We start from the raw sequence: 21,817 nt of genomic DNA, 5'->3' as shown, positions 1-21,817 counted from the left end.
AGTGTTGCTTGTCTTTTAGCAACTCTACGCAAACGCCGCTGCTCTCGGTCGTTAAGTGAAGGCCACAAGCCGGTGCGCTGTGCGTGTTGAGAGGCAATGCCTGAAATTTGGTATTCTCGCCACACTTTCGACACCGTGGATCTCGGAATATTCAATTCCCTAACGATTTCAAAAGTGGAAATCCCATGCGCCTAGCTCCAACTACCACTCCCTGCTCAAAGTCATAATCACGGCGGAAACTTTTTCACATGAATCACCTGTGTACAAATGACAGTTGCTGCTGTTGCATGACAGGGACACATCGGCCCCTTGATGTTCGATGTAGTCCCAGCGGGATAGCTATATCTCCAATGTGGCGAGAGTTCGTACGTTGTCCTGTCTTCTTGACGATGTCCTTGTAGTCGGCTGGGACGGTGTCTTCTTGACCTATTGGTCGCGAAGCAGGTGGGGCCATATGGTTGCCTTAAGTCGTTGCACCAGGTGACCCAGTGCTCGGAGGAGCGGATTTCTGTAGTGAGCGGACTTCTCATAGAAGAGCCTGGCGGAACCTATCACGACAGTAGGTACGTTTGAGACGCGGTTGAGGTCGGCTGACGGGAAGTCCCGAGGCAGGTGGAGTGCCAGCCGCACAATCCGGTTCTGGAGCCGTCAGACGTGGGTCTCTGCAGCATTGCCCCAAACCACAGCGGCGTAGTCGATGAGCGGACGTACAAGAGTGATGTAAAGCGCAACCCCCAATTCAGGTGGTAGCGCAGTCGACGGACTTAGGAAGGGGTATAGTTGTTTCATTCTACCCCTGACCTTTCTGACATGCTGTCGCCAACTTAGTCCTGTGTCCAGCGTCACACCCAGGTACTTAGCTGTAGTGCCATAAAGTACGGCGGTTCCCCTGATGGTGATCTGCGGGAGGTCGGCTGGGATATGCTTCTTTGTGATGAGAAGGGCTTGCGTCTTAGCCCCATTGAATCTGACTAAGTGTGTCAGCTGCTGCCTGCATGCGTCGCTGGAACAGAGCTGCGTTCATAAATTGGCAGTTCTGCCAATGCACTGCCCTCTTATACCTTGTGTACGCGATACTACCGCCATCTGTATACGAGACTATCGCAATCCCGTGACTATAGTCGCCTCAATGTATAGAGGAATGACGATCTCTGGCAGTCACGCGTTAGTTTAGGACGGGCCGCTGCTTCCGGCAGCGCGCCCCGCTGATTGTCACTCCTGCCGCCCCCCCTCTCCCCCCTCCCTGCCAGCCCATTCCCTTCGGTCTCGCATGGGCGCCCCCGCACGCAATCTTCCAGACGGCCTTCTTGCGCCTTGCCGTTAATGCTCCGCCTCTGGCGGGAAGAAGCTAGAGCGGTTTCTTGCAGCGCCGCCTTAACTCACCCTTCTTTCGCGCTCTGCGATGCCACCTGCCCTTGCTGCTCGCCTGCGGCGGATCTCTCTGTCACGAACAGTTTTTTCGGAGTAACCGGGCAGGGGGGAAGCCCGGCCTGGGCAGCTATCGTCTGTCGTTTTTCGGCCACCGGAGTTCCGCTAGCTGTCACTCGCCACGACAGGCGCGGCCCAGATTCGCCAAAGCGCCGTTGTCCGCAGGCGAGGTCAGGCACAGCGTTACTTTTCTTACCAGAAGAGGCGAGGGGCGGCTTCAATTTTAGCTAGAGTGTAGCGGTTCCAGGGACCACAGATATTAAGGTTTCTGCGAAAACAGATATTAGGAAAAAAGTGTTAGTATTGTTATTCGAACTGTGTACATCTCAGGACCCTGAAACATCGTACGTTTGTTCATTGAACAGCGCGCACACAGTCTATGGTAATGGAAATGGCATATGACTAGAGCCTCCCTTCGGGTAGACCGTTCGCCTGGTGCAAGTCTCTCTAGTTGACGCCACTTCAGGGACTTGTGTGCCAAAAATGGTTCAAATGGCTCTGAGCCCTATGGCACTTAACATCTGAGGTCATCAGTGCTCTAAAACTTAGAACTACTTAAACCTAACTAACCTAAGGACATTACACACATAAGGTATGTTATTCCGTCGCGCTGACCACTCAGCTACCAGGGGCGGACACAGACCGTGGTGAAAAAACAATAATTCCACTTTTGGTCACCAGGCGAAAACATGTCACTGTAGGCACTTAAAGCCAACCAGAGTGGCCGAGCGGTTCTAGGGGCTACAGTCTGAAACCGAGCGGCCGCCACGGTCGCAGGTTCGAATCCTGCCTCGGGCATGCATGTGTGTGATGTCGTTAGGTTAGTTAGGTTTAAGTGGTTCTAAGTTCTAGGGGACTGATGACCTCAGATGTTAAGTCCCATAGTGCTCAGAGCCTTTTTTTTGTATAGGCACTTAAAATGTGGCGTGGATGAAGGAAAAGTGGAGGAACGATCAAATAAATGAATACGGTGATGCTGACACGTATGTTCAGCATATACTCACAAGTTACAACGCACGTTCAGTATGGTCTTCTAACTCAACAACATGTAGCATCTGTAGCACGACAAGGTCGACAGTTTGCTCGCAGCCTGTCCGGTGTAATTAGAGTGATATGTCGCCGTATGCTACCCTTCAGATCATGAAGAGTCTGCATACATCTCTGATTCAATCAGTCTTTCAGATATCCTCACACCCAGAAGTCACATGGATTTGGGTCTGAGGACATAGAAGGGCACAGATACTGAAATTGCGTAGAAATGATGCGGTCGTTAAGGAAGGTTTCCCGGTGAAATGGTTCAAAATGGTTCAAATGGCTCTGAGCACTATGGGACTTAACATCTGAGGTCATTAGTCCCCTAGAACTTAGAACTACTTAAACCTAACTAACCTAAGGACATCACACACATCCATGCCCGAGGCATGCGGCCGTAGCAGTCGCGCGGTTCCGGACTGAAGCGCCTAGAACCTCTCGGTCATCTCGGCCGGCCCGGGCAAATGGAAATGGTGGTGTGGAAACAGTTGCTTTCTTTCAAAGCTAGAATCCCATGTTGCACAAGCAGGTCCTTATAACATGCTGATGTCACTGCACACATAACAGGCTCGGGAAGTACGATCTCCTCGGTGAAAAACGGACCGAGAATGAAGGAGATTGTGCAACACCACATACGGTGAGTGCAGTGGACGTTCCTGCACAACATGTCGCGGAGTAGAACCCCCACATGCAACAGTTCTGTGCATTCGCGGCGTCGTGCAGAGTGAAGTGTGCCCCGTCCGTCCAAAGAATATTCCCGTCCACATCTCATCCATTTTCTTGCGTACGAAAAAACGAAGGGCAAAGTTAGTGCGTAGTAATCTGCATTTGGGGTTTATTTCGTTTACATCCTGAATCTTGTAGGGCTACCAGAGTAAAATCCGCTGCAAAATCTTTTGAAATGTTCGTCAAGGATGAGAGAATCCCATGATACAGCTCGAGCACTGGCTGCGGAATTTGTGGCATGCGAAGCACAGTTAGCTGCAGCTACAGCAACTTCATCAACACCTGTCGCAGGAACGGAACGGGCCTCCTCCCTCTCCCTGCTGTACCATCTAACTCACTTGTTTCTTCAAATATCTTTATCATATTATTGATGCCCGCATCTCGTGGTCGTGCGGTGGCGTTCTCGTTTCCCACGCCCGGGTTCGATTCCCGGCGGGGTCAGGGATTTTCTCTGCCTCGTGATGGTTGGGTGTTGTGTGATGTCCTTAGGTTAGTTAGGTTTAAGTAGTTCTTAGTTCTAGGGGACTGATGACCTAAGATGTTAAGTCCCATAGTGCTCAGAGCCATTTGAACCATATTATTGATATGGGACCTCTTCACAGCTGTTTCTGTCGGCGAGATTCCCGCAGTGCAGCGCTGCTGTTACTACCGTTCTGATCAAACAACTTTACCAGTAGTGTACTGTCTTTCTTCTAAACAGCCATTGCATTTCATACAGAAAACTTCAAAACCATTTTGACACTTTACACAAACATCACCTCACGAAAGAAATAAACACATGTCGCCAAGCGACAAACAGTATATTGACATAAAAACAGATAACATTTCACCTTTTGACTGTTGATAGCGCCATATTTTCATCTAGCCGGCCGGTGTGGCCGAGAGGTTCTAGGCGCTTCAGTTTGGAACCGCGCGACTGCTCCTGTCGCAGGTTCGAATCCTGCTTCGGGTATGGATGTGTGTGATGTCCTTAGGTTAGTTAGGTTTAAGTAGTTCTAAGTTCTAGGGGACTGATAACCTCAGATATTAAGTCCCATAGTGCTCAGAGCCATTTGAACCATATTTTCATCTGGTGGCGGAAAGTGAAACTCTTATCCTTTTTCAGCATATACGTTGAGTGCACCGATTTATCAACATACCTAATATGTTTCACCGCCCTGCGATGTAGAAAGCCCGCATTGCAACACTCGAAACACTGTTGGTTTAATTACAACTACCCTGTATGATTTTGTCAGATAGGTACAAATTTACTATTTATTTTCCACCGATGTCGGTCGTAGAAATCGTCTTCTCAGACAAAAAGAAAAAATATTACTGTACGCTTGATGGATATGCAATGCAACTTTCCATTAAAGAACTGAAAATAAATTCAAAAGCATCAGATTCATAAAATATTTACAGTATCGTGTATAAGAGTCCATGATTTCAATACCAGTACAAAACTGGCTTCACTATGGACAGAACGATCATCGAATAAAAAATCAATTTTCGTCATAGATAAGCGTCACGCGAAGAACTTTTCTTCACCTCTAGGAGAGTTGTTCCTGGAGGAGATTAGTGATTAACGTCCCGTCGACAACGAGGTCATTACAGACGGAGCACGAGCTCAGATTAGGGAATGATGGGGAAGGAAATCGGCCGTGATCTTTCAAACGACCCTCCCCAATATTTGCCTGAAGAAATTTTGTGAAATCATAGAAACCTAAATCAGGGATGGCCGGACGCAGGTTTGAACCGTTGTCCTCCCGAATGAGAGTCCAGTGTAGTAGCCACGTCCAGTGTGCTAACCACTGCTCCACCTCGCTCAGCTGTTCCCGCTGGGGCTCTTGTATATCGTTTTTATTCGTTGCTGACAAACAGCACTTTACTCGAGACTCACAGTACCGCTTCTGTTCTGCCTGAAAAGCTTCGTCACCCTCATATTTTTTTCCCTGTACGCATTTCGTACCCGGCTCGGGCCGAGTGTGCAGTTTTCGTACTCCTTCAATTTGTTACCCTCAGCTCTCAGATTAAAGGAAACGTTTCGTTTCCTTCCCCTCTTCTTTCTCGCACGTCCGTGTCGAGTAGGTACTTTTCGTATTCCTCCAGTTCCTTAAACTCAGCGGAGCAGGCCATTAGTGACTCGCCATGTTTTATTTCCCTGCATGCAATTTCTGTCCTACTAAGGTGGAGTCGGCGGTATTTGTAATCTTCCAATGCATTCATTTGAACGCTACCGCTTCCGCTGTACATATGATTGCCGTCTTTCGGGTACCCCATAGGTTCAAACGGTGACTTTTAAGAGGTCTTCGGCAAGTGGCCGGTATTCTGCTACTGCCGTCTGGCGACTCGTGTGGCCGTGACTTGCTTTTCAGTGCGGAGCTGCCGTAGGGAAGCGATGCCTTCTGTGCCTTCAGTGGCCTACGTGAGGCAGTGACGATTGAATCTGGAACTGTTTGATGGGACAACGAATTCTGCTCCTACCGTCCCAGACAGACGAGATCACTTACGCGGTCGCTTCCGGGATACGACGAGACATGCTTGCTCCGAATCGAATCTGCCTCGCAGATTAACGATGAGGGCTGGTGAGCCCACCATCCTGGATATGGTTTTTTGGCGGCTTTCCATATTCAGATAGATAAGTACCGGGCTGGTACTCACGTCCCGCCACGGATACACAGTAGGCAAACACTTAGAAAACGTTATCACATTCGAACGTGAGATCTACAATACACGCAAACAGTGGGATACATAATTCCTTCCCTAAAGGGGGGAGGGGGGGGGGGGAGCGGGTCGAGGGTAATTGGGTTGTTAGGAAGGATGTGTGGCCAGCAATGATACTAACACTGCCAAAATCAGTATATAACAATGCCGACCCCGCAGGGAAGAACTAGCTCAACTTTTGCAATGCTGTTACCATCAATGCCAGTACAGTCATGGTGACTAATCATAAGTATGTCTTCTTCTCCATTTCCAGGTTTAGACAATACAGCTGTTCCGATTTTTCATTTAAGGGCACCTTTTTCCGAGTGTGTGTTTTTCGTTAGGGCTTTTACTTCTTTGCAATGACTGCCGTACTTCTGTACATTTTAGATGTTGCCTGCAATTTCCCACTATATTCTTCCACTGACGTAAGTATACGTACCGGGTGGTTGTAATTAAATTGTAGCTACGTACAGAGGTCCAGTGGTAACTATCTTGTGGCAACGAAAATTGGTTCAAAAATGGTTCAAATGGCTCTGAGCACTATAGGGCTTAACATCTGAGGTCACCAGTCCCCTAGACTTAGAACTACTTAAACCTGACATCACACACATCCATGCCCGAGGCAGGATTCGAACCTGCGACCGTAGCAGCAGCGCGGTTCCGGACTGGAGCGACTAGAACCGCTCGGCCACAACGAAACTTTGTACATTTGCTAATGCGTTAACGCGGAACAGATTTAAGCTGGAAAAGTTGGTTCAAAGTTTGGTCATTAGGTCCAAATCTGGGGCTGTGAATGCGAGAAAGACGTATAGAAATTTGTCCATACGTAATGGATTAGGAATTGGGCGTGAGCAGAAAAGATGAAAGAAATGAGAAACACACAAAGTTGGTGTTATTATAAAACGCCGCTTACACAATTTGTCAATATGAACACCTGAAAAGTGGACGACATACTGCGCAGCGCCTGATTTGCAGCTGGCGGGTAAAATTGGCAGTAATTTTTCGCCAGCGTTAGTCGGTTCCGGATTAAAATCTCGTGTCAGCCTACTGTATGCTGCTTTTGTCTTTCTTCTCTTAAACCCAAAATTCACTGCCGTAAAGGAAGATAGGCTCAGCCATTGTTTTGTAAAACTTATTCTTTACCTTCCCAGGTCTCGTTCTTTAAAGCCTTTTTTATAATTTCAGATATGTGCTGAAATTTATTGATTTTCTTCTGTGTGTCACTGCCGTTACTTAATTTGATATAACCTTAAATCGTAAGCATGTAAAAGAGAAAAATCTGTTCATGAAATATACAGGATGATCAGAAGCAGTTTAAAAAAGTTATGAGAATGTAGCACGGTAGGCAGTGCTGACAAATAATTTTTGGCAAAAAATTCGATACTTTTACCTTTTGCGAGTTAATTGGCATTGCAGTTAGCCAATTAAGCCCTTGCGCGCGCAGATTCAAGCAGCCCGCCGGATACGATTAGTGCTAGTTTTTCTGACAGCGTTGATGATAGCGCACGAGACTGCTTAGCCTTTCGCTCGTGTTCGATCCTTATTACCATCGCTCTGTTGTTCAGTTTTAGGAAACCAAATGCAGAACGCGTTTGGCAGCAAAGTGTCTCGAGGGCCGCTTGAATTGACGCGTGCAACGTCCTGGTAGGCTAACTTCAGTGGTAACGTATCGAATGTTTTTGGTAACAATTATTTGTCAGGACAACCTATACTGCAACACCCTTACAAGCTTTTCAGACTATTTCTGACCATCCTTATACCACTCAAACAGCCAATTCACTAGCACACTTAACACCCGCAACTTGAAGGACAGAAACAGTATTTAGGTGAAATGGCTACGTTATTAGCGACATTCAGTAACGAGTAACGAGCACTTTGTAATGTGTATGTGTCTTGGCAAATGGCCGTGCGGTTCTAGGCGCTGCAGTCCGGAACCGCGGGACTGCTACGGTCGCAGGTTCGAATCCTGCCTCGGGCCTGGATGTGTGTGATGTCCTTAGGTTAGTTAGGTTTAAGTAGTTCTAAGTTCTAGTGGACTGATGACCTAAGATGTTAAGTCCCATAGTGCTCAGAGCCATTTGAACCATTTTTTTTTGTCTTGGCAATACCGAATACATGGCGCATAAAATGTAGCTGTTACTTTCTAGCCCTCGTCGCCATGTTCACTACCGTCCAGAGGAAAGCAACCACTCAGTGTCCGAGTACTGAACCTGGATGTGTGACACGGGTGTTATGGGAGCAGCCGACGCCCGCGCCACGGGCACAGAAAGTGCTCAGCCGGGCCGCCGGTGTCTGCGTCGCGCTGCAGTGGCCACAGGCCGGAGGCGGGTTTCCGCCCGGACGCATTACGTGCGCGGCGACAGCAGAGCGTGGTCGTTTCCATTAAAAGCGGCCGCCTAGGCGGAAGGCGCAGGGAGATACGGCCGGCCTGCTGTCTACCTACCGTCTGCTCGGGCAGCGCTTTCCGTTTCACGGGGCACGCCCCGCAGATAAGCGCTCGCCATTCAGTCCCACGTCCGCCGGGCTTCGCGTAGGAGGCGGCCTGCCGCGATTGACCGTTACGTGGCTGAGAAACTGCTACACGGACATGATTCTCAATTCTGATTCATGCCCTGTCATTTACTGCCAACTTGGGACGTATCGGAGGTGGCTTTATCGTAACCGGAATCGGAGTAAGACGTGGCGCAGCTGTTTTCTCGAAGTCGGAGGCGGTATTTATTTAATTATCATTTCTAAATAAGAACAGCAATGAGAAATTTGCAAAACTTCGTGGCAGATTAAAACTGTGTGCCGGGCCGAGACTCGAACTCGGGACCTTTGCCTTTCGCGGGCAATTGTTCTACCGACTGAGCTACCCAAGCACAACTCACGCCCCGTCCCCACAGCTTTACTTCTGCCAGTACCTCGTCTCCTACCTTCCAAACTTTATAGAAGCTCTCCTGCGAACCTACAGAACTAGCACTCCTGAAAGTAAGTATATTAAGGAGACATGGCTTAGCCACAGCCTAGGGGATGTTTCCAGAATGCAATTTTTTACAGCCACCCTCCGCAATGGTCGACGGCCCCTGTCGGTCATTATATGATGTCTACGTCATCTTGGTTTAGTTGTGGTTGTTCCTTCGCGTTCCTACGTCATAGTCACATCGCCATCCGTCGACTTGGGCAGCTTTAGATTGGTTGAAATGTCCCTGGCGCATTTGCTAGTCAGGTGTCATCTAATGATTAGTCCACGTTCGAATTCACTGAACTCTCCTGACGGTCTGCAGAATATTTTGCGCCTTCTTTTATACTGGTGGGTCCTACTGCCGTGACGGCTAGGGCTCAATTACGAATTACATAGGGATGTTCGGATACTTTTTATCATATAGTGCATTTTTTTCTGTAGACCAGCAGTTTCATGAAATTTCTTTTTTTATGATGTTTGCAAAGACACAACGTGAGAGTTTGGCATGATAAGTATACCCTTCAGCATACAGCCGCACCGATTGCCTAATAGTATGGCTACATCTGCCGTAGACGGTAACCATATCCGGAATTTGGACTGTGATACACGTTGTAAAAGTATGAGTAGCTTCATGACCGGAAGATCAGAGCACTAATTGATGGGCTTCAAGCGCAGAAGTAAACACACTAACCGTACCTGAGTTACGTATTTGAATTCGTTTGGTACGGTAGGGGAGAGGTTTGTGGAACTTCACTTGTTGGTGGGAAGTTGGTTTCTGTCTCTACTATGTTGTGATTATTTGATCAAGCTCCAGACTTGTTATAACGTTCAAGACCTTTACAATCACTGCCACACACATATGTATATAGTTCAAAAAATCGGAATCATAATTCAGCGGTCGTAAACTTTAAAAATTATTTCTGTCAGTTAAAGCGCCCTCCACGTTTTCCGCTGTAGCTTAACGAAAACCTCACCTCCATATACTCATTTGTTCTGGATGTACAAGCGGATGCCTGGTAGATGCGTCACCCTGTGTGATGAAAATCAGTTGAATTTAAAGAAGAGTCTAAATTAGGAAGTTATATGTGATTTAAAGAAGAGTCTAAATTAGGAAGTTATATGTGATTTTTAATATGCTTCTTAAGAGATCGTATATTAATTCAGCTCCATTACAGCTTTTCTTGCTTTCTTCTCAAACCGGGATATGGGACAAATCTGTCATACTATTGGATGGGATGCACGTAACATTGCATTTATTTTTCTCCACGGCAGGCTATCCCTAGACACTGGAATTATTTTTAGTCTGTTGTAGTCCCAAGGAAACGTTGCCTTAAATGCATCGACAAGATATTCCTTTAATGTAGAGTTATCATCATCACACTATCAGCATCATAATCATCATCATCATCATCATCATTATCATCATTAACAACTGCGCAGCACTTCATTGGCACACAGAAGCACAACAGTTTCAAAGCTACGTTCTGTAGCTTCACTATATGAATTGTCAACGATTCAACGCTTACTCCTTGTTGGGCAAGGATGTTAGCATCTTTAGTTTGACCAAGAGACTCTAATAATCAAACACGTTATCCCGTATTTAGACTGTTCTTTAACTGCTTCACTGAAAAACTTTACTTTTTATCTTGTGTTTAAGAAAATGAAATTTCGCTAATCCTCCCCACACTGAACAAAAACACAGCCGCGAAATACATATTCTCCCTCAGGAAACATTATGCTGTTACCGTGGAACATAGCACCTAGCTTCGATGGCGAAGAGGGTCCACGAGTATGGTCGGGTACGGAACGCCCAGCTAAAGCTATCACTAAAGAATAGAGCCTATCGAGTTACCAGACCGTGGGAATGTTGATTGTGGCATTTCGTCCGCTGTTGCAGGTAGTTCTGGATATTTCTGCGGGAGTAAGACAGGGTAGTTTAGCATAGGATACATGGGTGTTCGCCAAACCAGGAACATTCGCACGCAGTCCTCTGATCACGGCTGTTCACATTTCGGAAGACTAGAATCTCCATAGTCTCATCCTGAAGAATTAGAAGAAAAGCCGACAATGTTGAAATAAACATTCTAGATCATGTTCACGGCAACCTGTATGACGGGGGACCAAATCATGGGTCGAAAACCACTCCAAAACATCACAGAACGACTTCTCACTTGAACTCCACCCTCCATACATTTCAGGTTAAACACTTAACTGGGACAACGGTATACTTGGCAACTTGCATCATTTGAAAGGAGATAAAATCGCTTCTCGTCGGACCACAGTATTGCCTCCACTCTATGTGTTGTTTGACCCAAAGAAGACGTTTACGTGATGGTGTTTGATTACCTTTTGGGAAGTTACCGACACCAATAATATCCACTACATGCACATCCCTTGACAATGTTCGCGTTGAAACCTACTGTCATTGAAAAGGCGTAACACTTACCCCTGGCCGGTTATGTTGTGTTTTGTGACCACGAGTGGTACACCGTACCGTGTAAAACGTTGGACAGTCTGTGACGATACACCAACAAATCGGAAGGCAACATTCACGGTGTGGTCAAAAGTCCAACCAAACACAATAATTCCTTTCTGCCACTGTAACGTTTCCGTGTCGGCCCATCTTACTGCGATAACAGCCCGGGTTCGATTCCCGGCTGTGTCGGTGAATTTTCTCCGCCCACGAACAGGGTGTTGTGCTGTCCTCATTATCTTTCTATCATCCTCATTGATTGCAGGTCGCTGAAGTGGTGTCACATTGAAAGACTGGCACCCGGCGAACGGTCTGCCCGACTGGGGGCCCTAGCCATACGGCTAAATAAATAAATAAACTGCGATGATTCTGTATAACTGATTGGCACTGCTTCACAGCCATGAGATACACCAATTAGAGGATCACGTGGACGCCTGGTGCCACTTTGTAACATTCTGCGTGGTGTCTGTTTGTTCTAATTCGTGTCTCCCTACCACTTTCGCGCAACGACGCTCTGAGCGTGTTTTATAGGGAATTGACTAGTTTGAATCAGGGGCCTGTTGCTGGTAAGGAGACGCCAGACCACACATGATGTGTAGGCTTCAGAAGAGTTCAGTGAGACTAGCGATGATATAACCAAATACTTAATGATTTCAGCGTCAGCTTCACTGCACTCCCAGTAAAAGAATCTTAATACTAACTAAATTTAGTGGAAGGGGTTCAAGGCTTTCCTATTTTTAGTTAGCTGGTAAAATAACGTCGAAAAAGCAGTGAAGTTTACCATTGGAAATTTTATTCTACTCCCAAAACATTGTTTATAAATTGCACTATTGATAAAAGGAAATATTTTTATACAGGATGATAAAACTGCGTTCAACAAAAATGTAAACGAATATTCCCTGAGTGGGTTTCCAGGTACTACAATGGATCGAAGGATGACCTATGCCATATCACATCTATAATCTAGGTTTAAATTAAGTTTCACAAAAGAGAAAACTATCAAAATGGTCTACAGTGACCCTCAATTATCTTTAATTACTTATCTAACTTGTCGTACGTTACAGTGGCTGATACGGCTTCTCAATAATTATATAACAGCAAAATCATCACGTATCAGATTTTAACTTACGTAATAAATGTGAATACCATGAGCTTTAATTGACGATCGACACTAGTATTACGCAAAAAGGGGGTGTAACAGATGAGATTGCTTCAGTTCTGAGTGAAGCTTTATGCGCTATCGCGTGCGTTCATTACCTTGTCGTTGGTTAGGCAGTGTCAGGGGGCGGCGGGCGGCTCAGCTCCATAGAGCTCGCCGTATCGGAAGCAACTCTCTCCTAACTTCTCCTTACAAAAATTTAGCGAAGTTGGTTTAAAAAAACTATCTGGCTGTGTTTTCATCGGACCGATTAGGGTCTCAATGTAAATCTTAAGCTCCGCCTACAAAAATTCTGTCTATCCAATGAAAAACGTTATACTTTTCGTGGTGGGGCAATGTTTTTAACGTTTGCAACGTAACAGAGACGCGAAAAAGTCTCTCGCTAAGACTTGCAGCTGGTGTGGCCCCTTTAGTGTTATCGTAAGATCTATACTGTTCTTCTGGAGGGCTCTATCTTTTAACATGGGGTGGGGGGTGGTCCTGCCGGTTAGCTGGCGCGTGGGTGTCCGTCCCTTATCGTAGGGCCTTCTAGCTTAACACGGTTCTGATCTCGGCTTCTGTTCTCGTTTCTCCCCTCGGAACTTCATCTGTCTCACGGTGGGAAGGTATGACATGCATTTAGGCATTCTTGTGTTATCTGTGGTATTCCATTTGCTCACTCGTTACTCGTATTACTTTGGTTAATTTAATGTCACGATTTATTTGCAGCTGTGTGACATACTGCTGGATTTGCTTATCATGTGAGGGTTTTCATGGAAGGTGTTGGATTTGCCTGACACCTTACAACTTCTACCAGAGTACAACACACAACCCTCCTGCTCACCTTTGTTCTACACTGCGTCAGCAGCGCTCCAACGGACGGTAATCTCGAATACGAAATCGGATGAGTTTATACTGATTTACAACATAATTTTTACGATAGGGAGCATATTTACCTCAGTAAAATCGGCAATAGCTGAAGAATCACATCTCATTTGTCTTTCTTTAGTTTCCTACGGACTCTGGAGGTATGAAACTGTATTTTGCAGGACAGTTCATTTACGATTCTCTTGCAACCTATGGATATGTAATGAAGAATGTTGTTTTCTTTTAAGAACAAAAAAGTGCCTTGTGAACCGCAGAAGACCTCGTACATCGTCTCAAAACCTGTAAGTTATTCTTTACTGCACTTCCAGTCAAATCAGTGAATGTAGAACATAAGAAATTTGTGTGGACTGCAATGCCTACATTATTTAACGTGCCAAGTTAGCCACCACAGCTGTAGCCGAAGAGAAAACTGTGCAGGTGTGATAATAAAACGTGACAGCAATAAAAGTCTTTTCCTCACAGAAGAAACCACTTCCACAATCGCTGCTACACCTGAGCCACAAACGGCAAGAATCTTCAACACATTCGCTTTTGAAGCGAAAGTAATCGACAAAATTAAATATTTTGCACGCATGAACTATGTGTTTATATTCTATTGCCTCCTGCGGAGTAACATATTCGAAAACATTTCTTTATGAGTAAGTTGTTGCTCATGTAACTGAATTAGTGAGATTCGGCTGTTTATTTGATTATCATTAACGTCACTTGATAATTCGCTAATGCTTGGAAAGCAAATATATAATAGCTATTTCCTTAACTTTAATTAAAAACGAAAATTAATCGTACAGTTCGCTTTCTCGCCGGTAGGGACGCTAGTGTTATTCCAACTGTCAGACTGTACAAATTCTATACAGCGAGTGACGCGACTGCATATATTAGACTGTGCTTCTACACTGTTTACAGCGTTGCAAATCGAACAGTGTGCCCTTTGTACAATGGGTGATTAATATTTTGTTCGGTCAGCTTATGTACGTCTGTAATGTATAATGATCTACAAAAATGCAATATGAGACTTAGCGGCCATGTTGCATTAAAAATTTCTGATTGTCTGGGTCACACTGTTTATTGATTAAAACTGCCTTATGCGTTTCGATTATACATAATTTTCAAATGTTAAATGGAAAATATTTACGTAGTATCATTAGTCAACGAATGGTTGTATCGCGGCCATAAAGGAAATGAAACATCTGTGGAGAAGTCTTCCCACATATACAAGTTTTCGTTGTAAAAACGCTGTTTATACTGAACGTATGAGTACATAGTACCTTGTCATCTATTGTGAGCAACAGACAAGTGCAGATTGGTTCATGATTTTGTGTGTGTGTGTGTGTGTGTGTGTGTGTGTGTGTATGAGTGAGTGTGCGTTTGTGTATTGTATATTAAACCGGGACCTAGAAACGACAGAGAGGCTTCCTCCCGCCATAGCCCTCAGTGGTTCACAACCCCACAACAGGCCACAGTAGTCCACCCACCCCACCACCGCCCCACACCGAACCCAGGGTGCGGATCGGCCCCTAGTGTACCTCCCTGGGAACGTCTCATACCGTAGGAGTGTAATCCCAATGTTTACGTGGTAGAGAAATTATGGTGTACGCGTACGTAGAGACAGTGTTTGCTCAGCAATCGCCGACATAGTGTAACTGAGGTGGAATAAGGGGAACTTGCCCGGATTCGCCGAGGTAGATGAAAAACCACCTTAAAAACCATCCACAGGCTGGCCGGCACACCTGACCTCGACAGTAATCCCCCGGGCGGATTCGTGCCGTGGGCCCGCACGCTTTCCTGCTCGGGAAGCAGCGCGATGGACCGCGCGGCTAGCCAGGCGGGCCTGGTTCGAGATACTCCACGTGATCTTCAGTGAATCATGTATCAGTTTACATTTGTCTGTTGCTCGCAGTAGAAGAGTAGGTACTATGCAGTATTTTTAATATGAAGGCTTTTATATCGGGCAAGATTTCTCTGTATATGTTTGAGTGTTGTTGTGAATTCATTGTAACCATTTGTTTGACAATGATGTTTTCGAACGCGTAAGGCTGTTCCAATTAATAAACTGTGTGGGCAATTAGAAATTTTGATTATAGTGTGTAACAAATAACCATTGCATATGTTACGTGTGTGCCCCAGGTCGCAGCAGCAGCACTCGCGAATCGGACAGCTCCGGGTCGTCGGGCCAGGGCCAGGACCGCATAGCGTCGCTGTACGACTCGCTGGCGGCGGAGCTGCGCGCCAAGCTGGGCTCCGGGGGCGGCGCCGGCGGCGGCGGCGGCGGCGGGGGCGGCGGCGCTCCCCGCGCCCCGCTGCTGCTGCCGCCCCGAGACTACGACACGGTGCACCGCGCGCGCGGCAACATGGCCGCCGTCGACCTGCGCCGCTCGGCCGCCGCCTCCGCCGCGACGCCGGGCAAGGACGCCACGGCCACGGGGGCGGCGTCGGCCGACGCCGGGGGCGGCTCCTCGGGCCCCAGCAGTGGCATCGGCTCCGACCACGCGCCCTCGCCGGATCGGCAGTCCGACCCACGATTCCTGGACAACGGCGACAGCTCCGGTGAGCGCACACTTGTACTCTATGTAACTCCACGGCGTAGACTGGTAATGAGGGACCAAATAAAAGCATAGAAATTGCTGGCTTTCTCTGTTAACGTAATGAAAGTGCGCTTCCCTCAAAATCTCTATAAAATCATTTTTTAACAAGCAGCCTCCTTCAAAGGCCTTTCATAATAATCTAATCGGAAACCTTGATTTATACCAAATACAATGAAGTAGATGTTAAGTGTTACCCCATAAAGCATCTGTCCGATATTTAGCGCTCTTTCAGGAGATGCCCATCACATAAGAAAAAGTCCCTCACATAACGTGTACCAGAAGATCATATTTTCTTTACGTTTGGAACTGATGCCCATCTTAAACATGAGTATGGGGTGTGAACCCCCTCCCCCCATGCCCATGAATTCATTGTCTACATGTATATGCCTTCTCTACAATTCACACTCGAGTGTCTGGCAGAGGGTTCATTAACTCACTCTGACACCATTTCTCTACCGCCCACCTCTAGAACAGCGGGCGGAAAAAGTGAATACTTAAATATTTCCATGCGCTCTTCGATTTCTGTTATTTTGTTACGATGATGTTTTGTCACCATGTAGGTGGGCGCCAACAAAATTTTTTGCTTTGTGAGAAGAAAGTTTGTTATTAAAATTTTGTGAAAAGATCTCGCTGCAACGAAAAAAGCCTTTCTTTTATGATTACTTGCGGATCATGCCCGTGACACACTCTTTCCTATTTCACGATAGTACCAAACGAGCTGCTGTTTTTTGAACTTTTCTGATGTCCTCCGTCGATCCTGTCTGGTAAGGATCCTCTACAGTGCAGCAATACTCCAAAAGAGGACGGACAGACGTAGTGTACGCAGCTTCTTCAGTGTATCTGTTGCATCTCCAAGTGTTCTGCTAATAGAAGGCAATCTTCAGTTCGCTTTTAGTTACTCAATTAATTGGTTCAGGCTCGGCACCAAAAAACTCACCATCTCGTCAGTATCATGAATCTGTAATTAGATTTTCTGGTTTCAGTTTATTTCACTTTATCACTGTGTTTTCTGGTACTAGCAAGGGCAATATGAGTGGCTTCACTACGGCCTGTGTCTGTCCACGGAAAATCAATGGTTGCAACATCAGCGTTACACAAAACCTGTAGGATAATATTGCTGAAGTGCTGAATAAAGCATGCCAGGTTTAAAAGAATGAAAAATCTCCAAGATGGGCAAAGACTTACAAAATCTCGAAATTTAGTACGCACGTCAACGTAGGATGTATTGAACAATGTCCACAACAAAACTATCTCGAAATCTAGAAGTAGTTCTGTCCGTGATTAAAGTATGTGAGCGGCAACAGAAAGTCAGTGCCTTCGCTGGGTGATAGCAGTGGCAGTGTGGGAAACGACACCACCGTCATATTCCTGTGTCATTCTCCACCAAAGGTGTCATTCGGATGCTGTATGGATGGACATATTGTCAACAGTTCTTTCCCTTAGCTGAATCTTAGAATAGCTACACCTCATTCAGACAGTTCCTCAGTTGGCTTCACTGGGCTGAGTGCAGCCCGTTCCAGTTCTAGTACCAACAAAGAAATCCATCAGCACCGGGAAACATGGTACTCAGACTGGCTGACACTTAAGCTACCGAGGCTGACCATTGTGATGGAAGTTCGAGTTGAAACTCTGAAGTTAATAGGTGTTACACAGCAGCCATAATAAACACCTAGAACGAAAAAAAGACCTTAGCATCCGACTGAAAGGCCAGAGCCCAAAGTGTAAAGCATGTAAAATGATTTAAATATTTAGGGATAATACTAAGAACTGATTTGAATGGAATGAGTAAGCACACTGGTGTGCAAAACTGAAGGACGAAACTAACTTCCCCATGGTTTGTCACTGCCAAATTATGTAGCTCTATGTAGCTTGGAACATATATTAAAAGAACTGCCTCACTATAGGACTCAAGGTAACTGAAAGAAATGCACAATAAGACGAAAAGAAATGGCATTTTTATTCAAGGACAGTAATTTCGATGAAGAGACGGCGATTCATAATGATCTCCTGGACATTACAATGTATGGGTGTGTGATCATCGCGGATGGAAACTCATATTGTGCTAAGTGCTCCCATGCTGGCCACCAGTTGATAAGGAGTTTTTCTGGTAGGGCATTCCATTTATCCATCAGCGCTATTCACAACTTCTGGGCGGTCGTTGGTGCATATGGACGCGCTGCAATACCTCACTTCAACACATCCATCACTTGCTCGAAGGGATTTAAGCATTCGTCGAACATCCTCTCGTTCCAAGATCTCCTCTAATTGCGCTGTTCGATGTGATCGTGCATTGCCATCCATAATAATACAGTCAGAGCAGAATGCGCTGCTGAAAAACGCACTTGGGGATGGAGAACTGTGTGAGAGTAATTTGGACCGGTGAGCGTACAATGTTCGAAGATTTGGAGGTTAATAAACCCATGCATCATTGTGTCTTTCCACACTGTAACACCTGGACTACAAAAAAGATCATGTTCGGCAATGTCCTGGATGCATAATGTGTTCCTACCTCTTGCCTTATGAACTTCCAGAGTTGTAGACTGAGCGGTTGATTATGTGTGAGATTGGGAGAGAGAGAGAAAGTGTGTGTTATTTTACCTCAATTTGTCTTTTAGTTCTTTTATCGCATTTTCTACGTTTTAACCACATTCGTTTTAATTGATGTTCGTATGGGCCCTGATAACTTCGATGTTGAGTTCACTATCTCACTCAAACACCCACACACTCACACACACACACACACACACGCACACCAATACTGTTGAACACGATCAGCACTACTAAAAACAAATTAAGGACAAGGCTGCTGTACCTTCCAACACTTGGCAATATATATGTGGACTAGGTCACAGTAAGATTTAAACAAATTTTCAAGAGTGATGGGGTGCTGTCACCGCAGCATAGATTAGGTAATATTTTATATGCAGTGCAACAGACCGAAGATAATTTACAAAAGGGGCTACACGTCTTAAGAAAAATAGCAGACCAATGCGGACTGATAGTATCTCCCCATTAATCAAAACGAAAGGCATTTCTTGGGAAAACGCTGTAACATCGAAAACCGAGATAAATGGCAAAATATTGGAACAATTTTAACTATCATTGTTGTGGAGTACGCCCAACAATAGAAAGCGACATGGAAATAAAGCTTTGAAAATTTAAAGATGTGAAACAAGTCATAGACATCTGAAATATAAAAATGAAAGTAAACTGAAGCTTTACGAAACAATGGCGGTACCAGTAGTAGGCACTTTCAAAGAAGCACAAAAGGAAAATTACGTCAGCTTAGTAGAAAATCACTAGGGCAATCAAAAATTGCGCACAGACACACAAAATACGAAACACAGAAATAAGGTAAGAGGTACAGTTTTTTGATTTGGAAGGAAAAATCAAATTTATAAAATTTACTGGTGAAATCATTTAGAAAGAAAGGCGCAACATTGTTTGCCTATTATCGTGAAGCCCACTGGATAGCGAAGTGCGCTAACTATTGCTTTTAAAATTAATTTATCTATCAGTTGTGTCTGCCAAAGAATGCTTTATCCTATCGACAGTCCACTAGCCAAAAGATTATCGTCCAGGCTTTTATTTATTTACACCAGAAAAATGTGGCTGCGGGAACACACGTGAAATGAGCCAGTGCGCGACCTGAAGCTGAAACTTAATTCTGTGAAGCGCATTGTGGGCTGGAAAAATGGTTCAAATGGCTCTGACCACTATGGAACTCAACTGCTGTGGTCATTAATCCCCTAGAACTTAGAACTACTTAAACCTAACTAACCTAAGGACATCACACACATCCATGCCCGAGGCAGGATTCCAACCTGCGACCGTAGCAGTCGCACGGTTCCGGACTGCGCGCCTAGAACCTCGAGACCACCGCGGCCGGCTGTGGGCTGGAAATGATTAAAACCGTGAGTGGTTACGGTGTTTTGCTTTGTAGATAAAACTTTATACAGGGTGATTCCGTGGTGATGTTATAAGCTTTCACTGATGATGGAGAATAGTAAATCAGTTAGAGGTAAGGGACGCGGGTCCACAAGCGACGGAGACTAAAGTTATAAGCGTTCTCATACCTCTGACAGTGGATACATGTAGCGGATCATACTACCCAGGTTCTAGGAACATATCCCACTAGTTATTCGTCAGTAGATATTGTTCCAACATGATGGAGCCCCACTTCATTTTGGACTGGAGGTTCACGAACACCTGGATTAGACATTCCCTTAAAAGTGGATAGCCAGAGGAGGTACTGCTTGGTCGACAGAAAGAGCACCTGATCGCACCTAACTTGGTTTCTTCTTGTGGACCATGTGAAAAAACTTGTCTACGTGGCGCCTGTCGAGACTGAAAAGGACCCTCTGCCCAGAATTATCGCTTCCCGTGACATTGTTCAAAAGACATCGGCAATTTTACAACGGATACGACAGAGTTCGGTGAGACGACGCCATACCTGCATTGATGCCATTTCGAACAACTGTTGTAAATGTAGCAACTTGTGAAACTTGGGCTGGTTCATGGAATTCATTATTACTATATAGTACTGTACCCTGTGACATCAAGTTACGTGCGACTTACTAGTACATCAACAGCGGAAATTATGTGAGGGTACTGTGGAGTATTCAGCGGCAATTATGTACGCCATGATCAGGGTGCGGAAGTTGGGTTCAGATGGTTCAAATGGCTCTGAGCACTATGGGACATAACATCTGAGGTCATCAGTCCCCTAGAACTTAGAACTACTTAAACCTAACCAACCTAGACAAATGTAATGTATTGCGAATACATAGAAAGAAGTATCCTTTATTGTATGATTATATGATAGCGGAACAAACACTGGTAGCAGTTACTTCTGTAAAATATTTGGGAGCATGCGTAAGGAACGATTTGAAGTGGAATGATCATATAAAATTAATTGTTGGTAAGGCGGGTACCAGGTTGAGATTCATTGGGAGAGTCCTTAGAAAATGTAATCCATCAACAAAGGAGGTGGCTTAAAAAACAATCGTTCGACCTATACTTGAGTATTGCTCATCAGTGTGGGATCCGTACCAGATCGGGTTGACGGAGGAGATAGAGAAGATCCAAAGAAGAGCTGCGCGTTTCGTCACAGGGTTATTTGGTAACCGTGATAGCGTTACGGACATGTTTAGCAAACTCAAGTGGCAGACTCTGCAAGAGAGGCGCTCTGCATCGCGGTGTAGCTTGCTCTCCAGGTTTCGAGAGGGTGCGTTTCTGGGTGAGGTATCGAATATATTGCTTCCCCCTACTTATACCTTCCGAGTAGATCACGAATGTAAAATTAGAGAGATTCGAGCGCGCACGGAGGCTTTCAGACAGCCGTTCTTCCCGCAAACCATACGCGACTGGAACAGAAAAGGGAGGTAATGACAGTGGCACGTAAAGTGCCCTCCGCCACACACCGTTGGGTGGCTTGCGGAGTATAAATGTAGATGTAGAACCTAAGGACATTACACAAATCCATGCCCTAAGCAGGATTAGAACCTGCGAACGTAGCGGTGGCGCGGTTCCAGACTGTAGCACCTAGAACCGTTCGGCCACAACGGCGGGCTCGGAAGTTGGGGCCCGTTTCAGCGCTCGCGGGGCTAAGACTGTATGACAAATTTAAAGTTAGCGGTGAGACTGTTCTGATATGTTATGAAGTTGCTGACCTGTTCCTTACAATGCGTCTACGAAGAGATCTGCACGCGAAGCATACAACTAGCACTACCTATCGCTTCTAGTATAAGGCTTCGATCCAGTCAGTCGTTGGCCAGTCTGGTGTGGCACTTGAAGACAGAAAAACAAAAATCGAATTTCTAAATTTCGCGTATAAGAAATACAGGAGAGTTGTACAAACATACCGTCGTTTAACCATCGAACAGATTTCCGTATGGACGACTTAGTAACAGACATTCTTG

At 45.6% G+C, this 21,817-nt stretch overlaps 1 protein-coding gene across 1 annotated transcript in view; it reads left to right on the top strand.

Moving 5' to 3' along the window:
* The window catches only part of LOC126284230 (trithorax group protein osa), a 447,090-nt gene that overhangs the window by 83,067 nt on the left and 342,206 nt on the right, over nucleotides 1–21,817 (top strand). Inside the window, exon 4 of the mRNA XM_049983008.1 lies at nucleotides 15,439–15,858. Coding sequence (XP_049838965.1) covers nucleotides 15,439–15,858 — 420 coding nt within the window. The remainder of the gene's footprint in view (nucleotides 1–15,438; nucleotides 15,859–21,817) is intronic.

Source organism: Schistocerca gregaria, chromosome 8 (genome assembly GCF_023897955.1).
Source record: "Schistocerca gregaria isolate iqSchGreg1 chromosome 8, iqSchGreg1.2, whole genome shotgun sequence".
NCBI classification, from domain to species: Eukaryota; Metazoa; Arthropoda; class Insecta; order Orthoptera; family Acrididae; genus Schistocerca; species Schistocerca gregaria.
The sequence above is the reverse complement of the archived record's forward strand: the minus strand, read 5'-3'. Positions and strand labels throughout refer to the sequence as shown.